We start from the raw sequence: 23,343 nt of genomic DNA, 5'->3' as shown, positions 1-23,343 counted from the left end.
AAATAACTCTCAGCTGATGAGGGATTTGAATCCAGCTTTTCCCTTGTCCATATCCAACACTTTGCCCTCTAGACCCAGTTGGCTGTCACTCTGAGGCTAATGCCATAATATGTGTGCTCAGTAAAGGATGACAAATGGGTGGTTAAATGTAAACCATATTTTGGAGTGTTGATCTTTACCACCTGACCTCCAGTTTTCTGCATGTCAATTAGTATGGAAATATCTTCATAATATTATAGACATGTTCATTTTGTTAAAGCTGGAGCATCCTGTAATGCATACAGTTTCATAAGCATAAGAGAGAATAGCTACAACAATGCACAGTAGAATCCATTTCCTAGAAAACAGTTGGTTTCATGGGGCCTCCCAGAAAGCCTGTTTTGATAACAACCTAAAGCATGTTAAGCTTCTTCTAATGAGGAAAAGCAATGTGCTGCTAACATCTTTTGGGTTGTCTTCATAGATAATATGCAGTATCATTAATATCTGTGTTTTGAAGAAGTGATGTTGTAGTTCTTCAAGGAAGCATAAGATACGCCAATTTTATCTTTCCACTGAGCACAAGATTGACTGTGCCCTTTGTGCCTTTCATGAGCAACAAAAAGAAATAAATATGCACCATGTAATTTTGAAGTACCTTGCCTACTCTAATACAGCATAGTTATATACAAAGAGAACAAGCTTTTTGTATTCAAGCATTGTAAGCAAACACAATTAGTACTGTGACAAACCAATTGCTTTTAGTTTTTCTCTTTTCAGCTTGATTATACCATACATGTAAATAAGATTACTGGCAGTGGCAAATATATATCTTGTTTATCAGTTGTCACCTCCCTAAATTATATACTTTTCTACTTCCTAGTCAGCCAGAACTAACTTAAAAGACCATTTACAAAACAGACTGTTGGATTTCTGAAATAAATAGCTGGGATACATCTGAACCATCACTTTTGCCACAGTTCATTCAACTTGCATTTTCTTCTTTACATTACTCTCATTTTTCACATATATGTCCTCCCCCCCGGCCTCCTGCTGATTTCATACAATTACACATATACGTACTCAAATACATTGGATGAATTTGTGGCAAAAAGTAAGGAGGGGATACATAAGATGAGTTCATGAAGTAACTGGATTCTGGGACTGTGAAGTTGCCTTGTTTTTCTTCTGCTAAAAGAAACTAGCAAACAAAATTAAACACGCCTCTAGATTAGTGGGTGCAATTGGCAAACCCACTGTATAATAAAAAGAAAGAAAAATAACTCTGAACTAGGGCTGTGCACTGCTTCAGTCCGAATCCTGAATACTGAAGCAAGGCAGGCTGCTTCGGAGGTGCCTTGGCATGATCCGAAGCAGATCAGAACAGCACCAAGGCACCCCGAAATGAAGTGGCTCATTGCTGAGGCACTTTGAACCACCTCGGAGATTCAGAGCTCTTCTGATGCCTTCTGATCAGCCCAGACAGCCTGTCCCCAAAATGTATCAACTTGAGAAAGATCAGGGAGGCGGAAAGGAAGAGGAGGGAGGGGGAAGAGGAGAGGAGGAGGAGGAGGAAGGACTGAACTTTGGCGAATGGCAACTCTCGCTGCCAAATTAGGGTTGAATGTAACCCAGCAGGCTCCAATCAGTGCCAAGAGGGGGGTGCGGAAATACTGGATATATTGGAGAAAAAAGCCTGTGATTGCTCATTTTGTGTGTGAGAGAGAGATCTAGAGCCTTGTAGTTATTTGGCTAGAATTGTGCTGTATGTGTGTTGGACTCCGTCCCACCCAGCCCTTGTCCTTCACTTTCTTCTAGATAGTTCTTTAAAAACTAAAAACATTTAGTACCTCTTGGCTTGTTGTTTGGCTCTGCCCCCACACTTCTGAATTATTTAACCATCAGAAAAGCCTGCTCATTTTGCTCATCGCAAGATGAGAGAGACAGAGAGCTTTCATTTGGCTAGATCTCACTCTCTCTCTCTCTCTCTCCCCCCCCCCCCGTGTGTGTGTGTGTGTGTGTGTGTGTGTGTTGGACTCTTTCCCACTCAGCCCTTCTCCCTCGTTTTCTTCTAGGTATTTCTTTAAAAACTAAAAACATTTAGTAACTCTTGGCTTGTTGTTCAGCTGTCCCTCTCCATCTCGCCTTTCTGAATTATTCAACCATCTTACTTATTTTTTCTCTGTCTTCCTAGATTCTTTATATAAAAAAGCAAGAAATACTGAAATAGTTGTTGTTTTTTCCTTGCCTGGCCTTGTTCTTTGGCTCCCCTCCCCCTTCTCAAGTCAACTATTTCTTCATAGTGTTCTGGCTTAGATCCTCTAACCCCTCCCCTACAAAAACATATAGAAAAGTCATTTCCCTTTTCTTGTTCTTAGCTCTCTCCCCACCCACCCTTCTCAATTCCTACACTCCTTCCCTTCCCATTTTTGAACTCTATATCTTTTCTCCATACACACACATACACACACATGCGTGCGCGCACACACACAGTCAGGGCCAGAAATACTGGAACAAGGATAACTGTTTTGGCAGTTGGCGTCTGTACACCACCACATTGAAGTTGAGAGGAAACACACCCAGATGGGAGCGAAGTCAGGACTTTCAGCTGTAATTCAAGGGGTTTGACAAAAATGGGGCACTAACCATTCAGGAAGGACAGCCAGTGCATACACACATTTCTGGCCCTGACTGTGTGTGTGTGTGTGTGTGTGTGTGTATATATATATATATATATACACACACACACACACACACACCCTTTGCTTGTAGGTAGTTCTGTATTTGCTTTTCTTTTGCTTGTGTGCTTGTGTTGTGTTCAAGCAAAGCACTAGTTGCACTGCCTGGAGGTCACTGTTTGAGGAGGCTGGTACATGCAGCAGAAGTAGCATTCTTGCCAAAGGAGCACCCTCTTCTTCTGCAGTGGAAGTGGGGAGCCCACTGATGGATGTTACATCAGAAGTGTCTGATGTCCTCAGCATAGTGGAGGGTCAAGAGGAGGAGATCCTCCAGGGTGTGGTGGAGGAGGAGCAGCAGGCAGAGGCTCCAGCACCCAACCCCTCTTCCATTGTTTGTGTGGTGACTCCCGAGATTCAAGGCAGGCAGTCTCTCTCTCCCCCAAAATGTCAGGGCAGCATTGTGTGGGACCACTTTGAGGTGGGAGTGGATGCCAGCACTGCTGCCTGCTTTCACCGCAAGGAGTCTCTGAGCAGGGGAAAACAGCGAGGGCACTACACCACCAACAGCCTGCTTCTGCACGTAAGGAGGCAGCACCAATCGGTCTTGCTTGGGGAAGAGGCCTCCATGTCCCAGCAGGCAGCAGGGGCAAGCAGAAGGCTGGTAGTGACTGAACTCCTGCAAGCTCTCCATCTCTCACCCCCAAGAGGCTTACGCACCATGGAGGAGATGGGGTGGGGGAAGTATGGGTCCATAGGGTAGGGAAAGGTGGAGGTTTCCAGCCCCAACCAGATCACCAACTGCATATATAAATATAAACTGGATAATGAGAGTGTAGCAAAGTGCACATCAATTCCTTTGGTTCACTTGCATCATTTTTTTAAATTAAAAACTGTCTGAAATTTGGCAGGTGTGGTATGGCTCATATTTTTATTATTAAAATATAAAATGAATATTACATATTCATTTTGTGTTTGCTAAAAAAAGCAGATTAGCAGAAAAAACTACTCCAGCCTGTTTTCCCAGGGAATGTATAATCCAAATTCAGCCAAAGAGAGCCTGAGGTCATCCACTGTGAAGCTGAATGGGAAAGGGGAGAGGGGTACTGCACTTCAAAGAAACCTACAGCAGAGATTAGGGATAGTGACCTCCTCCTAATCACTGCTTCAATAGCTAACTTGTCTGAGTATCCCTTTAAGTTCTTTGGTTTGATTTTCTGAGAGCAGCACATTTTACCTGTGCATAGCACACAAACTACTGGGCCAAACTGTCTGACATTTGGCATATGGGATTTTCTCCATGGGGGTTGACAGTTCCCCAAATTTCATGCAGTTCTGTGGAAACAGTGACAAGTTATAGCTCTTTGCTTTGAGAGTTTTTGGTGAAAAATCAAATTTTAACTCCACATAGCACAAGAACTACTGGAAACTGTCTGAAATTTGGCAGGTGGAATTCCCTCCATGGGGGCCAACAGATCCCCAAATGTCATGTATGTATCATGAAAACTGAAAAATGTATGGCCGTTTCTATTTTCCAATGCAAGTCAATTGGAAAACGTCATATCCAAATGATTCGGATATCTGAATCTCGCTTCGGATCTGAATCCGAAGCAAAGTGGGTGGGGTCTGAATTGGTCCAAAGCAAAGCAGGGCCACTTCAGAAGGTCCGAAGCAGCATCCAAAGTGAAACAGGGGCTCTGTGCACAGCCCTTCTCTGAACATTGTGGAAGGTGGGCAGGACAGTGGCCGGGAAGAAGTACAATGAAGTACAAGCTTTTATGCTTTGGAAAAATACCCGAACAAGCAGAATGTGAACAGTGAAAGGTCAAATATTTCAATATGGATGATCTCCTGACAGACGTCATATGAATATCAGGTGCAGATCATTCAAAAATGCTCTTTTGAATGGACACCTAGAGTTAATAAACTTAGGGAGCAATCCTACTGGGATAGGCGGCCACCCCCAAACTCAGAGGCGACCACCTATCCAATGCAGGGCAGGAGAAGTGCGGAGGGGGTCATCACTTCCACGTTTCAGCCACCCTGCATTTGTGGGTGCCAATTTCGGTTGTCTAGCTGTGGGAAATCAGAGCTTGGGAAGTGGCAGCCAGATGACACATTGGATGTGTCATACCAGATTTCTGACTTCCCCGCCCTGGCACGCCCCCAAGCGTGGAGCTCAGGGCCATTCCGCACTACCTAAGAGGCAGCATGGGAGAGGGCAAAGCTTGGTTCTCAGGGAACTGACCTATCCTATGGCCGTCTAGCCTCTGACTAGTGACCATAGGATTGTGCCCTTACTGTATTAAAAAAAAAAAGTGTGGGTTTGTTTGTTTGTTTGCCAACATGGAAACCATAAAACATTGTTGGCATGACAATGACAACAAGTTTTTTGACCAAACAAGACTCTGTTAGGTATGCTGTGACAATGTCAAGTACCTTCTTTGATGTACCAGCATCCACAATGACTGTCCTTGACAACCACCAGAAAATGAATTTGATTCCTCTAATGCAAAAGGTAATTGGATTTTTTCTTTATTGAATGCATCCCTTTAATGACTACCTTTACTTAGGCCAATTTAACTGCAAGTGACCTGGCATTGATCTGATGACAGGACTTAAAATAAATGCTTGAGCTATGAGATGAAAAAGATCAATGCTTGTTCTTCTGTGTGCACGTGTATGTATGGGGGAGTTTCCTATTTTTTTCTCCTCTCAGATAATATCGCCTGCTTGAACATCATTCTTATAAAGCACACAGTTGAAATAATTGATCATTCAGAAGCAGATTGCATCCTTCTAGCATGTATAATAAGTAATTTCCAGAAAGTGCCTCGGAGACAACACTTTGAAAATTGAATAAAATTCAACCAGCAATAAACTCACTTCTTGCAAATGCTTATTACTGTTCAATGCATTCCTGGAACAGAGGGCACAATCCACCAAGGCTTGCTGCGTTGCAGTCTGTAATCATATCAGTGGGACTTGCCAAGGGATCAGCAATACTAAGTGGAGTGAGTTACATGTTTAAAGGTTATACCTTCATCATAAAGTGTGTTTCCAAATATTTGTTAATATGCCAAACCTAGGAAGAAACTTGGCAATATATTAATATATAATATAGGCATTCACACATGTCCCACTATGGCAACAGGCCAGACTAAGTTTATAATTTTTTGGACCTACCTATTAATTTGAACCTTTCATCCAGAAAGGTTCACAGTGGGAAACAGGATGCTCTGCTAGATAGGCCTTTGGGCTCTTCTTATGATCATATGGTGACCGGGAGGGGAGAGTGAAATAGGTATGCATTGCCCTCTGCTTCATATCTGCTATGTAGAAGCACCCTTTGAATATAGAATGGGATAGTTAATCCATTTGGGGTGCATTCATACAACCCAGCATGATGATAGAACCTTTAAATCCAGTTACATGGAGAGTTTTATGTGGTGAATTGTTTGTGGACACAAGAGATGGGGCCTTTTTCTGAGGTGGCCCCATTCTTATGGAATCCCCCACTACAGGAAGTGTGTGTGACTCCCTCTCTGACTGGCTCAAGGACCTGGATGTTCTAGTCTGCTTTTCAATGAATGGAATTTTTATTTTTATTTTTAAATCTTTATTTTTACTGTCACCATTTTTGAAATGTTTTATGTTGCTATTTTAGTTCACTGTATTTTATTGTTTTATAATTTTTCCCTTGTCAACTGCCTTGAGGAGGCTTCACCTTGAAAGGCAGTATAAAAATATTTTTTAAAAATAATCAGAACAGCATCAAGAGAAATCCTGGCTTGGCACTCAACGCTGCAGTCCAAGGAAGCGAAGCCTGAGAATCTTACATACTGAAGGCCATATGCCAACTGTGATCTGCTTTCTGCTCTTGATGCCAGCAAGAATTAAGCAGACAGAAAGAAGATGAAACCCACACACTGTTCTCTTATAAGATATTTGGGTGGGGGGTATGAAAATGCTGGTCTCATTTTTAATGCTCATATTTAAACAGGCCATCTGTTAGTCTCTACCTAAGTTATGGTTAGTAAGAAGAAAAGAAAGAAAAAGAGAAATCAATATTAGCTAAACATATTTGATTACCCTGATCCTTGGGATGTTCAAAAGCCATTTGTTAAGGGAGAACTTGTTCTAAAATTGCAAATGAATGAGCATTATGTAGCCCAGGCTTCTGGGCCATAATTCAGGGTTATAAACATAATACTTAAAAACTAAAATAATAAGACCAAAACTTTTTTGCAATCAAGACAGATCAAACCTGCAGATAAATCTGCTAATCTTCTAATTTTTAAAATTCTAGCTGCCCAAGGATTGTAAGCCCCCACTGTTTTGTTGGATGGGAAAAAATTGTTCAAATCACTATAGTATTTAAGCATATATTAATAATTTGATGAATTATTAATCCGGAGCTCATAAAACTCTCAATGACTTACGATCTGTTAACAGACATGTTCTGTTTCAGGCTGTTTGAGTCCAATAGCAGCAGAGGGCAAATCGTGAACAATTTTGCATTGTGTTGATTTCTTTTTGTGCCATCTACCACTCCCTTAATGTTAAAGAACAGATTGGAGAGAACTGCCAGCCTGGGCTCTGCCCACCTGGGTCTCCCCCACTTGGGGACTTCAGTTTAGTTGATTGAAAGCTACCCTTGAGGAGATGTATATGTTGGCTATGACATGCCTTCTAATCCACCATGTGGAGTGGTGTATAAGCAGAGGACAGAGGTTCTTGCCTTATAGTGAGTCAGACCGTTAGTCGGTCTAGCCTAGGGATGGCAGAGGAATCTGCCATGGACCCCAATGAGGCCAGATTCTAAAGGCCAGCCTATCGCGAGAAAAACCACGGACGCAAATGGCGTAGCAGACGCAAATGGCGTAGCAGACGCAAATGGCGTAGCATTTGCGGCTGTAAAGCCCTTAGTTTAAGCTAAATGTAGCCATTTATGGCTGCATTTAGCTTAGTCTAAGGGCTTTGTGGCCGCAAATGGCATAATGGATGCCATTTGCATTCAGATCAGCCTCAGCCAGCAATACGGCACGGCAACGGCGGCTGTATTGTTGGCGCTCCGGAGCTGGCTGGTGGACATGCAGAATTGCCATGGAGTGGAGCCAGCCGGTGAAGATTCTGGGGAACGGGATGGATTGCCTCCCCCCAAGAGCGGATTCCCCACTGGAGCAGCAGGTAGGAAATCCACCCATCCTTAATCTAGCCTAGTACTGGTAACACTGACTGCCAGCGGCTCTCCAGAGTTTTGTACAGGACTCTTTTCCCAGCCCTGCCTGGAGATGCCAGGGATTGAACTTGGGACCTTCTTCATTCAAAGCATATGCTCTACCATTGAGCCATGGCCATGCCTATGTACCCTCAGAGGACTATTCTCATTTGCCCCATTGAAGTTAATGTGCCAGTCTCTGTTTGCATAAAGCTTGTAAAGCAGGGGTCGGCACCTGCTCTTTGGCCCTGAGGGTTTTGGATTGTCAGTAGGCGGCCACACACATATCCACACCCATGCACACATAAAGCAAATATATGCAAACACAGAATCCCCCACTCCTCCTCATCCTCCTCAGAAAGAGCAAGCCACCATCTTACCTCTCTGCTGCTTGAAGCCTGTGAGATGCTGTGGTCTGCTCTTACAGGGCTTTATGATGCAGGAGGACACTCTGTCACCCTCCTGCACCATAGAGCTGACTATTGAACTGGATATAGAGATTTTAGGAGAGAGGTAAGATTGCTGGCCACTTTTCTGTGGTAAAGCAGCAGTGATTCTGCAGTGGAGATAGGGAAGCGGGGGAGGGGCTGGATGAAATATGTTTAAAAGTAATGGTGGCTACTTTGGCAGCTGCTTTTTGTATTGCAGGCAAGGAAGCATTTGGGCAGCAATTTGGCAGCACCCCAGACTTTTGGGGGGAGAGGGGTGCATGTGGCCTGTAGGCCATGTGTTGCCCACCCCTTTTGAAAAGCTTTACAGAAGCCATTAGAGCTTATTACTAGGCATCCACATGGGAAGTCCACGTTGCAAACATTATGTGCACTGCAGATTTAGTGAGCCCTCCCTTTCCAAATGCAGCCCTCTCTGTTGCCTGACAAGCTGTGTCTGGAACTTAAGAGCAAGTACAGAAGCAACTCCCAGTGCTGCAGTATGAGAAGCAGCTATATTGGAAAACAAAGCATAAGTCCTAGAGCATGCTCACAAATCCTTGTGTAAACCTAAAAAAGCTTTTCAGAGCACGACTCATGCCTACAATGAAGGAATTACGAATGCATGTTACTGTCAAATATAGAGCTGTTAAACAGAGAATATAGAATAACTTAGCTGGAGTAATGTCTATATACTCCCCCTTTGATCCAACAATGCTTTCTATAAGCTGGATGGCTAAACAACCCCAAAGTATCCAGTTAACCAAATTAATATACATTCTTTATTCATCAATTATACAGTATTTATGCTCCAGTTTTGGGCTAAGATTTACTCCTGAAGTGTCTTACCACTGCAGTCCTCCAAATGATACGATACATTAGGCATGCAAGGAAGTGTTTATGGCAGTCCCTTCTGGCTTCTAGCAGTTGATGACATAGTCCCAGCTGATGGTCAAGATGCCAGTCCCAGAAGCAACTCTTCCAATGTTCTACAGAGCCTTCTTCATAGTATTCTGGTCCCTGGCAGTTGATGATATAGTCCCGTTGATGGAAAGAGCTGCAGATACAGATGATAAATCTGCCAGTCCAGAGGAACAGCCCCCCCAAGAATTGTCAGTGAATCTGTTCCTCTCATTTCCATCCCTGTTTGCATTTAGTTATTGAAAACTCCAAGAATAGGCAAGGTAATATTAGTCTCTTCGATACACATGACTGGCCGAGAGCTCCCAACCCAAAATTCTCCCACCTCCCTCTTTGACCACAGTGTTTCTTCTCAAAATTAGTCTTTGTCCTATGAGGATGGGAATGAAATGAGAGGTCAGAAAATCCATTGTGAAAGGGAAGTACTGTCCATGGTACTGAAGTTGTAAACTGTGGCAGAGAAATCTGGGTCTACGTGTGTAAAAGCCTAACTACATTTAATGGCATAGTTGCAATCACATCATTGGATTTTCTTTATTTAATTACAGTCACACAGAAAGGATATTTATTGGGATTGCAGTACCACAATCACCACAAATCCTCCATTCCCCACACTTCAGTTAGGCTCCAAAAACCAAGCTCCAATTGGCACCAATGCTGTTTTTATGTCTTGTGGCTAGGGAGGAATTTGATGATAATGTTGTGTACTTGATGGGCAGTAGTGGATTAAACATTAAGAACCACTGCCCTAGGGGATGCTTACTCTAGTAACATTACTGGTATTGGAAATAAGACCTATACTTGATCATTCTAGCCAGAGTAGCAGGATTTTTAGTTTCTCTGCAAATGCAAATATGGCCACAGCTTTTATGTAATGCCATACAGGTGCAGGGATTATGATCTCATTTGTAGGAAATTTCAAAGGAATGTAGGAAAGGGAACTGAAAAGGTTCTCTCTGCACACCGAGGTCTTCTCACAGGTAAATCTGTGGTCCCATTTGGATATCTGTGGAGATCAAAAAGTATAGAATCAGTAGGTGCAAAATGAAAGAAAACACTGTTCTTTCATTAAATTCTATTTTGCACCCATTGATTCTTTTCTTTTTTGTCTCTGTTCATTGCATGACACTCTTCTGTTGTGTTGCTGTGCTCAATGACAAATGTAGCCAAGTGGTAATCAAGCCTGCTAATTTTGCCAAACCAGTGGTCCATACAGCTAAGAATCCTTTCTCAAGAGGTCATCCATTCAAAATTGTACAACTGTTGTACAACAAACAGGTGACAACAAACTCATGTTTCACTGATGTTCATGCCCATTGACTTGCCTTCTAGGGATTGTTTCACATACAGTTTGACTTATCTTCTTTTTTACTTATCTTCATAACTCTACCCCATGCCAAATGGAACTCCATTTACAGTTCCAACAAAAACATATGTGAAGTCATGTTTTGTGTATGTGGCATATGGAGGCATGTTGCTAAAAAATAAATGTAGGATTCCCTCTTTTGCAGGTGTGGAAACCACACATAGTGGAAATGAGCCTGTAGCTATCCTATGCACACTTCTTTGTGAGTAAGCACCGTTGAACTCAGTAGGACTTACTTCTGGATAAAAATGCATAAGATCGGCTTGCATAATTGTGTGTTTGGTATTGCCCTGTGGATTGGGACTCTTCCCATGTGAAGTTATGAACCTTGAACTCATCTGAAATCATGGACAAACTTCATAATCCAAATGTTTTTCCCTAGCCTGGCCCACACCAGCTTGAATTAGTGTCTCTCTCCCTTCACTCCAGGTCACAGATATGATGCTTCAGGACAAGCCTTATCCTGACTGGGGAAAGTCTGCTAGAGCTTTCTGGAAAAGGGGCAACATCAGGATCATTTTATTCTGGTAGGAGACAACACAGTTCAATTACTGAGAATGTTTGACTGCGCACTAGTACAGAACATGCAATCCAAATCTATTGTTGTGAACTCTTTAAATGGCTTACTTACTAAGTGATTTACTCTAAATTGTAACTGTCATCTAAAACAAAATGCAACATTGTATCTGTCTATCCAGCAAAAATAATAAAACATTTTAAACATGGTAGAAATGAAGATATACATATAATCAGGAAGATATAATCAGGAACTAAAAGTATACACAATTCTGTGATTTTCCTACACAATATGCACATCCAGTACCAGAAGCCCAAATAATGTTTCTAATTAATTTATGCATCTGAGTCAAAATGATCACAGCTTGGATTCAGTCTGTCCCAGCAGGTCATCATTATTATAAAAATTGACATGAGGGCTGTGTGAATGAAAAAAAAACTGTTTCAGGATATTATTCATTATTGTTCTCTTCTTTCTCTTCTTACTGGAATCCTTGTTTGGCTTGTATTTTATTCTGAAAAAACAGCATTTGTTTTGGTGTGCATTTGTTGCCATTTATGTCATTTTTGCACTCATATTTGTCTCTGACTTTCTTTTCTTTTACTATGTTTTGCTGCTGGTAGCAGTGGGAGGACCTGACTTCAGCAGCTGCTCTTGGTGCCTCCCCCTTTTCTTTTTCCCATAATGTACTGGGTGCTGCATCAGTCTATGGCATTATGGGAAAAGCAACATGGCAGCCTCTACAAAAAAAGTGGTGGCCCTTGCTGGCAGAATAACAGTCCTCCCAGTGAATGCCAACTCAAGAACAATGCAACAAATGGGGCATTCTGGGAAAAACAAAATGGTGGTTGCCAATAGTAGCTAGTTGTTACTGCCACTTAGGGACGTTAGAGAAATCTGCCGCGGATTCAAATGAGGCCGGATTCTTTGGAATCTGGTCTCAGGAATCCACGGCAGATCGGCCCCACTTACCTCCCCTCCTGGAGGATTCTGCGTGGGACGGCATGGCTGCTTGTTGCACCGGGAGCCCTTTGCCTTCGTACTGATCGCCTTAAAAAAAAAAAAAAGGCGATCGGCAGGATGTCCCCATAGACTTATATGCAAAATAGAGCCATGAATCTTGTGTATAAGTCTATGTGTCCATAGGCTTATGCACAAGATTCATGGCTCTATTTTGCATATAAGTCTATGGGCACATCCTGCCAATTGCCTTTTTTTTTTTTTTTAAGGCGATCGGCGCGGAGGTGAATGGCTCCGGTTGATTCAGGTAAGTAGCCCTCGGCTCTGTGGAATCCTTGCGGAGTGGAGCCGCTCCACGAGGATCCCAGGGGGGAGGAACAGATCACCTCCCCCCCACCCCACCCCGTGGATTCCTCACTGGAACAGATGGTGGGGAATTCATACATCCCTACTGCCACTGCCTCCAGTGATGACAAAACATACTATTAAACAAAGAATAGAAAAGAAACCAAAGACAGCTCCTGCCTCTGCCTCCAGAGAAAGTAAGGCCCGCTACCTATGAATGGCAGTTCCAAAGGGAGTCCCATTTGTACCCCCAGCAGTCATTTTGGGATAAATGGATATTCTGCAGAATTAAGCCCATCGGTTCTGTTTTCCATTCATCCCAAAATGAAGCACATCCCTCATAAAATCCAAAGACAAGCATTATAATAGTTCAGTTGAAGCAGTCACTAAAGGGGAATTTGCTGGGTGGGGGCCCTTTAGTTCAGTACCTCTCCAACCACAGTAGATTATTATCATATGTTTCTGGCATTCCCAAAGTTTTTCTAGAGCAGCGTACTTTTTTCTGTTTGTTACGTATATTTTAAGAAGATCTCATCCCCTACTCTCCAGTGTGCATGTGCATTTTCCTTTCAAAAAGGGTGGGTGGATATGGTTTCAATTTACAGAAGGTGGGTGTGTTGTTGGGAACACACATTTTAAAAAACCAAACAATAAGAGAAAAAGAGCAAGACAATAGCGACTCCTCAAACTTTGTAAAATATAAACATGTTTAAAGGTATGTATATATGTTAAAACATTTTGATAAATAAACATAAAAATAAATGCAAATAAACAGAAATCCATGGTTTTAATGTGATTGGGCACAAGTGTATCCATCCCCATACAAACGGTAGTTGTTGAATATTTAAGCAGTTTTGAGATTTTAAGGAAGCAATCCTACAGGGATAGGCGGCCACCTCCGAACTCGGAGGCGACCTCCTATCCAATACAGGGCAGGAGAAGCATGGAGGGGATCATTCCCTCTGCATTTCTCCTGCCTTGCATTTTTGGCTAGACAGCTGATTGCCGCTGTCTAGCCATGGGAGGGCAGAGTGGGGGAGGAGGCTGCTGTACGACACATTGGATGTGTCGTACAGGCATTTCCGCCCTCCTCGCCCTGGAACGCCCTCCAGGAATGCCCCATTTTGGCTGCTCCATGCTCCTCTTGCGAGCGTGGATCACGGGGCTGTTCCGCACTGCCTCTGAGGCAGCGCAGAAGTGGGGGGAGGCCAGTTCTCCAGGAACTGACCTCGGAACGCAGGCTCTGGGGTCAGTTCCCAGAAAACCAGATATCCTATGGCCGTCTAGCTACTGACTAGCGGCCATAGGATTGCTCCCTAAATATTTTAAATATAACACTGCCGACGTGATGTGGGCTGCTGTCCCCATGTTCCTGTGGTTGTAAACAAGTGACTTGCAACAACACTGCAGTGTAGTTCATTTTGAATCTTGCACGTTGGGAGTCAGGCTGATGCTGAGAGCGTAGTTTACAGTTCTGCATTGTTCTTGCACAGAATCATCATGCAGTGTTGTTCAGTGTTGTTATCCTAGAGCAAGGTTGTTGAACCTCAGGCCTTGGAGGGCAAATCCTCATGGGGTCCCAATCCAGCCTCTGTGGTTCCCCAAATGGTCATGTCCCATTCCCCTGGCCTCACCTCCTTTTCCTGACTGCTGATTGTTTGGTGGTTTCCCAGTCTAGTTCAGAAGTACCCTACAGATCTTTCTGAGAATTTCCCTTGTGAAATGTTGCATCTGAAACAAAAATCTTCAAGTATACTTTTAGAAAAGGGTATGAACTACCCATAGTCATTTACAAAAAAGCAGCTGTAACTAATTTTCAGTGAAGTGTGCATAGCCCCATTAACTATATCATTCAGACTTCCAGATCTCTTAAGTCCACACATGAATAATAATTTTCATAAAGTCAAACTACCTCTAATGTATCTCTTTCCACATTCTGATAATTAGGTTTCTCATTCCAGTAATAAACACATTTCTTCTAACATTCCAAAAAGTCCTTTTTTGCTTTGCTGTCCTTCCCAATACTTTTTATAATATGTTATCTTGTACATTAACATTCTGTGCCAAATATTTCTCTATTGATGGTGGTAGTTGTTTTTTCCGGTTCTTGGCCACCAGTATACATGCAGTAATTAGCACATTTCCTGCCATTTTACATAATTAACAGTGCAATCCTATACATTTCTACTCAGAACTAAGTTCCATTGAGTTCATTGGGGCTTACTCCCAGGTAAGTGGGTATAGGATTACAGCCTTAGTCAGTATTATCTTTTCATGTCTGCCTTAAGGAAGAACTGTTTACATCACAATTTATATCCCCTAATTTCTTCAGCTGAATCAGTTACTCTTTTGCTTTGCTTTAGCAAGATATAAAGTCTTGTAAACCTCTTCTTACTTTGAAATACTTTGCAACACACATTTGAATATTAAATTAGGTAAAGTATAAGAAATACCTCTTTTCATCCTGAAAAAGTTGGTCTAATTGGGATTTTTAAAATAAAAAGGCCAACATAAGTGCCTTTATTTTTAGCTGTGGGCAATGAAATAAAATTGCCCTAGGCAACACTGCTCATTAAATAATGACATTATTTATGGACTGCATGTCAGGAATTCAGTAACAGCCAATTTGACTATTCTAATAAGCAGAGGGGAAATGGAGAAGGACAAATTAATAACATTAAAATTATTAGAAAGTCTTGTGGTATCTGAGTGGGGGTCTATAGCTCTGCGGTAGAGCACCTGCTTACATGCAGAAAGTCCCAGGTTTGATCCCTGGCATCTCAGGGAAGGGCAGGAAAAACCTCCACTGGAAACACTGCCAGTTACTGCCAACAATACTGGGCTAGACAGACCAATTGTCTGATGCATTATAAGGCAGCTTCCTATGTTCCTATAAAGACAAACAAATGTATGACATATGCTTTCATGGATTGGACTCCACTTCAGCAGGTTCATGAAGTTCTGTCCTAATGTGGGATGTCTGTCTGTCTGTCTATCCATCCATCCATCCATCCATCCATCCACCCACCCACATAGGTGTAGGGATGAGGTGGGGGCAGGGTGGGAATTATAAGCACTAGTTGGATACTGCTCAGATATTTCCAATGTCTGAGTTCACCCTGCCCAGTTGCAGTGTTTTATAAATGATTTCCTCTGATATTACATTGTTCACACCTGTAGACTACTCAATGTATAAATTTGCTATAGTAAGTGACATATGAATGGACTTTAGTGTCTAAAGCACAGGTCAACTTCTGATTTGGGAAGGATCTCAGGAGCCATAATCCAGGAATGGGTGGACTGAGAACACAGGGTGTGGCCAAGGATAGATAAAGCAAAGTGGTTAGGTCAGATGTAATGTTTACCAATTTGGACAGTTTCCCACCAAACATAAAAAACACAGCTCAATCAAATGCATGTCCACTCAGGAGTAAGCCCCAGTGCAATAATGTTCATGCCTGCAAAGGATAGCTCAGATACCCTTAGGGCGCAATCCTATGCATGTTTATACAGAAAAAAGTCCCACAACTTCCAGCATCCCTCAGCCAGGGATGCTTGGAGTTGTAGGACTTTCTTTCTGTATAAACATGCATAGGATTGCCCCCTTGAATACTCTTACCACTGATAACAGCAGAAGAAGTTTGCAGGCTGGATGGGAATCCCCGTGGGCTGGAGGATCCCCATGCCTGATCTAAGTGTATTGTCCTTAAGCGTATTGACTGAGACTACTGCTTAAGGGTAGGGATGTACGAAAGTCACTTACCGTTTCACAGATCTGCTTCGCGGTGGGGGGGGAGGTGCTCCATCCCTCCCCCCGGAATCCTCAATGGGGGGGGAGGCGCTCCATTCCTCCCCCCCGGAATCCTCGACCGGCCGGCTGTGCTCCACATCGGCTCCACGGAGCAGCTGGCCAGGCCCAGGCCAGAGCCATCCGCAGCCGGATTTCTGGCCGTGGAGGGCTCTGGGTAAAAACAAAAACCAAAAAACTGCATATGCAAATGGCGGCAGCTACAGCCGCCGCCATTTGCGTTCCTTATTTTTGGCCGTCTTAGTCTACGTAAATATTTACGTAGACTATTACGGCGAAAATACAGGGGAACGCAAATAGCGCCTGCTACGCTATTTGTGTTCCAATTTATTTTGGCCGTAATAGTCTACATAAATATTTACGTAGACTAAGACGGCCAAAAATAAGGAACGCAAACGGCGGTGGCCGTAGCCGCCGCCATTTGCATACACGTTTTTATTTATTTTTTAGCCTGCCGTGATAAGCTACGTAAATACTTACGTAGCCTATCACGGCCTCTGCAGGGACGCAAAAGGCGTCCCTGCGTTAGCCGTGATAGGGTACTTATGTATTTACGTAGCCTATCATGGCATGAAAGAGGAAGTGAATGGCGGGCGCCCTGCGGCCGTCATTCGCAAGTTGGTGCCGACGGGAGCAGGTAAGTGCTCCGTTTCGCGCTATTTTCGTGGGGTGGGGGCTTCGTGCTGCCCAACTTTTATGGGTTGGGGGAGGCGGGGGCTTCGTTCCACGATGGATTTCGGGGGGCCGAATGCACTTGCATTCGGCCTCACCGAGATCCGTCACGGAATTCTCTGACCTCCCTACTTAAGGGTGCAATTGTATCCATGTTTAGACAGAAAAAAGTCCAACAACTCCCAACATTCCCCAGCCAGCATGGGAATGCTGGGAGTTGTAGGACTTTTTTCTGTCTAAACATACATATGATTACACCCTAGATATCCTTTCTCTGTCTTAAAACTCAGCCATTTCTCACAGCTATTTCATACCCAATCCTGTATCGTACAGACTTTATGGAAGCTGTTTGGGTTAATAAAAAATTGGTCTGTCAGGGTTCCCCCTATGACCTAGACCCCCTGAGAAACTCCGTAAGGATCTCTTGCCTCCTTAAGAGTCCCACCTTCCTTCTTTTAAACTCCCCCTTCCCAATAATGTTGGGTTTAGGCTGTAGATGTGGAGTGATTGACACTCCAGACACCTGAGTTTTAACTAGAACAGTTTACTGGTAAATTAAAGCAAGCAAATTACAACTAAAGGTATTTACAGACTAGAGCTGAGCGACACAAAAGGCATTAAGAGAAAATAAAGGTTGCAAAAATGCAAGTTCCTCTACCCTAGGAGCACTTAGACTTTTCCAGGCTGCTTCTTCCTGCTTTCTCTTCATGGTCTGGCCTTCCTCTCTCTCTGGTCTTCTTCTCTCTGGTCTTTCTGCCTTTTTCTTTTTTATACCCTCCTCCCTCAAAACCAAAAGTACTGTTTCAAACCTGAAGAAATGAAACTTAACTGGGGAAATGAAAATGAAACTTAATCGAAGAACTGAAACTACTTTTCTCAGGGATATCCCCTCCCAACAAAAAAACTCCGTGCCTCTAGGTCTGACCTTTTTCGTTTTGCCTCTGTAGGCCTCAAACCTTCACAAGGTCCTAACTAGTAGATTAACCAAACCGTAGCCAGAAACCTATCTCTGATTGGTGGCAAATAGACCCACTGATTAGGCCAACATACAACAAGGGCAGTATTCAACACCACCGTAGCAGTAGAAGAAATGAACACTAGCACAACAGGAAGATAGCACAGAGGGGAGCTCCACTGACTCATCCCATTCTGGAAGTGCTAATTTAGGCTAGTTTCTGGGGTCGCACTTGCAATCACTAGCTTGCCATTGCACTAGCATTTGTTTCTGCTAGTGCAATGTGTTTAGTGGTGGTAAACTACCAGTGTTGGATACTGCCCTTTAGGGACTTTGGAAATCCAGTGAAGAAGCGTGGGGAAACAACAGTGCCTTTTCCATATCTGGACACAAATGAACCCCATTTGAAAAAGAGGTCTTTTTCACAATGGCCTAAGACATTTGACTGAAAAGTTGATTTGAACAAGCTAGTTGTGAAGAACTAGCAAGGAGCAATTTTGTATGATGCAAATCTGCACAATCCATTATTCCAAATTCCCAGGCACCTCAGTTCACATAGCCACATGTGTTTCACTATCAATAGTTTTCTACCCACATGCTTTGAAGAGTAACTTGCTTCTAGCCTCCATTTTGGCAATTTAATTTGCTTCAGCAAGTGTTAAATATTGCTCAAAGAAGAAGGGGAAATTGATATTGCTTATTCAAAGGCATTGATCAACGTTACTTCAGCAGACAACATAATTTACATATTTTATATTTATACAACTTTTTGTTAAACATGTCTCAGTGTGTGATTTTTTTTATTTGAAAGCATGGTTTTGTGCACAGTATGATGACAAAGATTTCCCTTGAGATAGAAAGCTTGATGTCTCTCAAAAATGTTGAAATGTAAAGCATTTTTATATGCATAATTAAGCAATTTTGTACGCATGTTGAATGAGAAGAGAGATAAAATGAAAGTATGTGAAACCAACACTGACAAGGTCCCAGGGAGATGACAGACAATTAGCCATCACCATCCTTTAGGAACTCCATGGTAGAAATAAATGAATACATTTAAGGATAGTCCTGAAAATATCCACCAGGCCCTTATGCTGTGATATCCACTGCTTATTTGTTTATGTATTTGTTATGTTTATAACCCACCTCTCCATAAAAATGTTCAAGGTATCTAACAACAGCAAAATCCACAATTTAAAAACAAAAAAACCCTAGTCGGCATAGGAAAGAGATGGAAGCAGGAGACCACCTCAGGCAACTGCTCCAGGTGGGCTGTTGCTCCCCCCACAGGGCTATTACCACCATCTGCCCTGAGGAAAATATGCCAGAAGAGAGAAGCAAGCAGGCAGGCAAAGACCATGTCAGAGCCTGCTCCAGCTGGACTTGTTCCTCTACCCACACAGCCATCTACCACGATCTGCCCAGTGGGAAGTATCCCAGAAGACAGAGGGACACAGGCAGGTGAAAGACCACATCAGAGCCTGCTCCAGCTGGACTGCCCCTCCTTCACCCCACAGGGCTGCCCTTTGAGACGGATTCCAGCCAGGAGAGGGAGGGAGGCAAAAGACCGTGTTAGGCCTCTGTCGCAGTTGCACTCCTCACCCTTTCCTCACACAAAGGAAAGGGTCACAGCATCATTACCACCAAATATCCTGTAGAAAGGATCCGTACAAGTTGTTAGATTTCATATTGTTTATTGTGATTTTGTTAATATATCTTTATGTCAGTTGTAAGCTGCCTTGGAAGGATTAATATCCTGAAATGTGGGATATTAATATCATCATCATCAACAACAACAACACAATAAAGCCATTTAAAAAGCAGATAAAAGCAGACAAGTGTTTAAAATGTATGTATGTATGTATGTATTTGATTTATATCTCACTTCTCCACCAAAAAATGGCACTCAAGGTGGCTAACAAAAATAAAACCAAGATTAAAATGAAAACGCAATTAAAACAATCATAAAAATAAATAAATTAAAAGCACAGTTGAAAACAATAAAAGAAATAAATGGCACCCAACCAATTAAAAAAACCCTCAGCAACAGGTGAACTTTCATGCCCAAAGTGGCAGCCATTCAAAAGTAATTAAATTAAAAAATACAGATTAAAACACAGAGCAGCAGAGAAACAAACATCAACTCAACAAGATCCTGTTTAAATAAAAAGGCTTTTGCCTGCTGGCAGAAGGCCATCAACAAGGGGAGGCAAGACAAGTATCCCTTGGTAGGAAGTTCCAAAATCTCAGCACAGCCACTGAGAAGGCCCTTTCTCAAGTTCCTACCAAAAGTATATCCAATACTGGCAGAACAGAAAGAAGAGAATTCACAAATTCATGGAGGATAAGGCTGTCAATGGCCACTAGTCCTGATGGCTATATGCTACCTCCAGCCGGCAGCATGTCTATGTACACCAGTTGCTGGGGAATACAGGCAGGAGGCTGCTGTTGCACTCATGTCCTATTTGGGGGTTTCCCATAGCTGTCTGGTTGGCCACTGTGTGAACAGAATGTTGGACAAGATGGACCCTTGGTTTGATCCAGCATGGTTCTTATGCATACCACTTCTAATCAGAGGTATCAAAAGATTCTTAAAGATCTGCTAGGCAGCGTGTTAATCTCTAGGTACAGTCACAGAGTAAAGTCCAAAGTATTTGAACATTTCAAAACATCTTTATTCTCCATGGAACCAAATATTCTGAACAGAGGAAACTGCCTTGTACTGAGTCAGACCATTAGCCTATCTTCACTATTGTCTTCTCTGACTGGCAGCAGCTTTCTCAGGTGCTCAGGTAGAAGGTTTTCCAAGCCCTGGTACCTCACATCCTTTGCCTGAATATACTGGGGACTGGACCTGGAATCTTGGCTATTCCTTCCGTGGGTGACAAGCATGCTGATTCAGCATGGTACACATCCGCTAACCAGATACTGGCTGCCCTGATACCTGCACTGATTGCTGTTAGGCCAAATGTGTGAATAGTAATCAGCACTGGGAAATGGCAATGATTACTCCAACCAGGAACAGTAGCTCCAGAACCCCAGGATAACAGGGACCATCCTTGGTGCTGCCATTTCTGGAAAGGGCAAGAGCTGGTTGTTCTCTTATTGTGGACAGGGTGAAGGAAATCTGATGTATGTGCACCTATTGTACTACATCCTTTTCATGTAGAAGTTGGAAACTGGTTTCCTGAGCAGGGCCCCAAAGCAGTATATTTAAAATATGCCTGGTGCTGAACCTTCTCAGAGCAAGGCATTGATAGCTTCATCCCACCAAGGGAGTAGTGTCTTCCAGTTGACTTTTACTAACCAGGATGGAAAGGAGTACAACTGATAGCTCATATAACTAGATGATAGGGAAAAGCCATCAGTCACAAGTACTGGATCTATGTATTTTCTCCTGAAATCCAAATCAAGTGTGACAACTTGGAACTCTAACCAGACTGGCCTGGGTGTCACAGGTAAAACTGGTATTTACATTATTTTCTTTAAACAAATCTTCTTAAAGGAGTCCAATTAGCTGAAGAGTCAGCTCCTAAGCACCTATTTCTCTCACTGACTACCTCACCAGTGGAGATTTTCTGAAACATCCAGGTTCTGAGAGAATAGGTCTTTGTCCCCACTGGTGACAGGACTTCCAGCATGACTCAAGATGGCACCTACTCCAACTTTTAAGGAGTCTGAAGTCATCAGCCTTATTTAGAATTCTCTAGACAGCCATTTGTGCCTTTTGTATTTCAATAGTTACAACTTTTCAGTTCCCAACATGTTGAAGGTGGCATGACTATTGTAAAAACAGCACATTTATTTATAAATAATAAATTTATTAATTGGTTTTCTTTACCTGGATAAATGGCAGGTTTAAGAAGGACTGGCTTAGTGTGGCTCTCAGTGTGCAGTAGGGATATCTGTCATTTGCAAGTCTGGTCCTTTTTGGGCCTGACGGATTCCCACTGCCTGCCCAGCTCGGTGTGCATTCATGAGCTGAGCCGTGGGCTTTTCCTGAAATCCAGGAACTTTTGTCGGGCTCCCCCCCCCCCAGTAGAAAGTTGCACAAATTGCACCTGCAAATTATGCAAATTATGGCCACAATTTGTGCATATTAAGTAAATTATGGTGGAAATTTGCATAACTTTCTGTTTACAAAAAATCAAACAAATCAAGAAATCTGTGAGCTGACCCAACTTGAAATCTGCAAGCTGGCCTGATCTGCAAGTTGGCCTGACTCAAGGAAAGGAGCTGAAGTCCAGGGGGTCCAAGCTGATGAAAGCTCGGCAACCTCCACCTCCTGGACAGATTCCTCCGACATTCCTAGTTTGCAGTCAGAGAAACAAGAGAGGTGACTGCCATTCTCCCTCCTTTCTCTTCTTACCCAGTGCCCATAGCTTTTAAAATGCTTCATCCTAATATACAGAGCTGTGATTTTTGAAAGCTGATGTCACTGAGTGAAAGAAGCACTCTCACAGTCCCAGTTCTGCAAAGCCTCTTTTCAGTTCATGCACTTATGGAGATATTGGGAAATCAAATCACGACAAAAGACACACGCACACACACGTGCACACACTGTGGTCTATGTGTACTTTAACAAACTCATCTATGCTCAGTATCCCTATATCATGTAACAAAAGATAGCTTAGAGAGTTCTTGCTTGGGAGTTCTTTAAAATATATATTCTGTTGTAAAAAAAAAATATCAATACAGCTTTTTTGTACTGGAAGAATCTTCTGATAGCTGAGCAATATTAAGGCATTCAATTTTCCTTTGTAACTGAGATGAAATAATGAGAACAGTGTGCCCATATATTTGCTGTGTGTAATTATATGTTTTCTACCCACAATTGTGAAAATAGGAAAAGCAATAGATAGAACCTCAGATGGATTAAAATGCCAGAAAAGCACAGTATGTTAACAGCAGCTGTGTAGGTCTCCTTGTTGTCTAATACACATTCTTTTTCTTTCCTTTGTCCCGTGTTTCCTTCTGCTTTAAAAATCCATAACCCAAAATGACATCTTTGAATGGATGCCTTGAAATCATTGGAACAACAAATATCATGTGAGCCGTGACATGTGTAGATCAAGGTACTTTATTCATACCATGGCTTTATGCTGAAGATTATACAATCTATTTCTTGTAATGCAGTCAAAGGTACAGCTGGGTCTTTCATATAATGATGCTGTTAGTAGCCTGTAAGTGTTCCCTATCCTATTGTGCTATGGTGCACTCACATCTTTTTCTTATGAACTGGATTAGCTTGCCTTGTGATGGACCTTGACTCTAATATATGGTTTGCTTGCTTTATGCATAGTAGTTTCCATGGTACACGTGTAAGCCCTTTCTCTTGCTAATGGGCAAATCGCCATGCATTTCAATGGAGTGACACCTGGCTCTTTGGCAGGAGGAAGGGAAGGGTTTAAAAAACCAAATAAAAAAACCCCACCCACACAACACTGTTACTTCTGAACACAGCAAATATTTTTGAGCATTCCAGCTTTCCCTTTG

At 42.6% G+C, this 23,343-nt stretch overlaps 1 protein-coding gene across 1 annotated transcript in view; it reads left to right on the top strand.

The window, feature by feature from the left end:
* TMEM117 (transmembrane protein 117) overlaps window positions 1-23,343 on the top strand; it is a 325,750-nt gene that overhangs the window by 200,586 nt on the left and 101,821 nt on the right. The window contains exon 5 of the mRNA XM_084810666.1: window positions 11,020-11,117. Within this exon, the coding sequence (XP_084666792.1) occupies window positions 11,020-11,117 (98 nt within the window). The remainder of the gene's footprint in view (window positions 1-11,019; window positions 11,118-23,343) is intronic.

Source organism: Heloderma suspectum, chromosome 7 (genome assembly GCF_057233095.1).
Source record: "Heloderma suspectum isolate Gila_16-S chromosome 7, 16-S_ref, whole genome shotgun sequence".
NCBI classification, from domain to species: Eukaryota; Metazoa; Chordata; class Lepidosauria; order Squamata; family Helodermatidae; genus Heloderma; species Heloderma suspectum.
The sequence above is the reverse complement of the archived record's forward strand: the minus strand, read 5'-3'. Positions and strand labels throughout refer to the sequence as shown.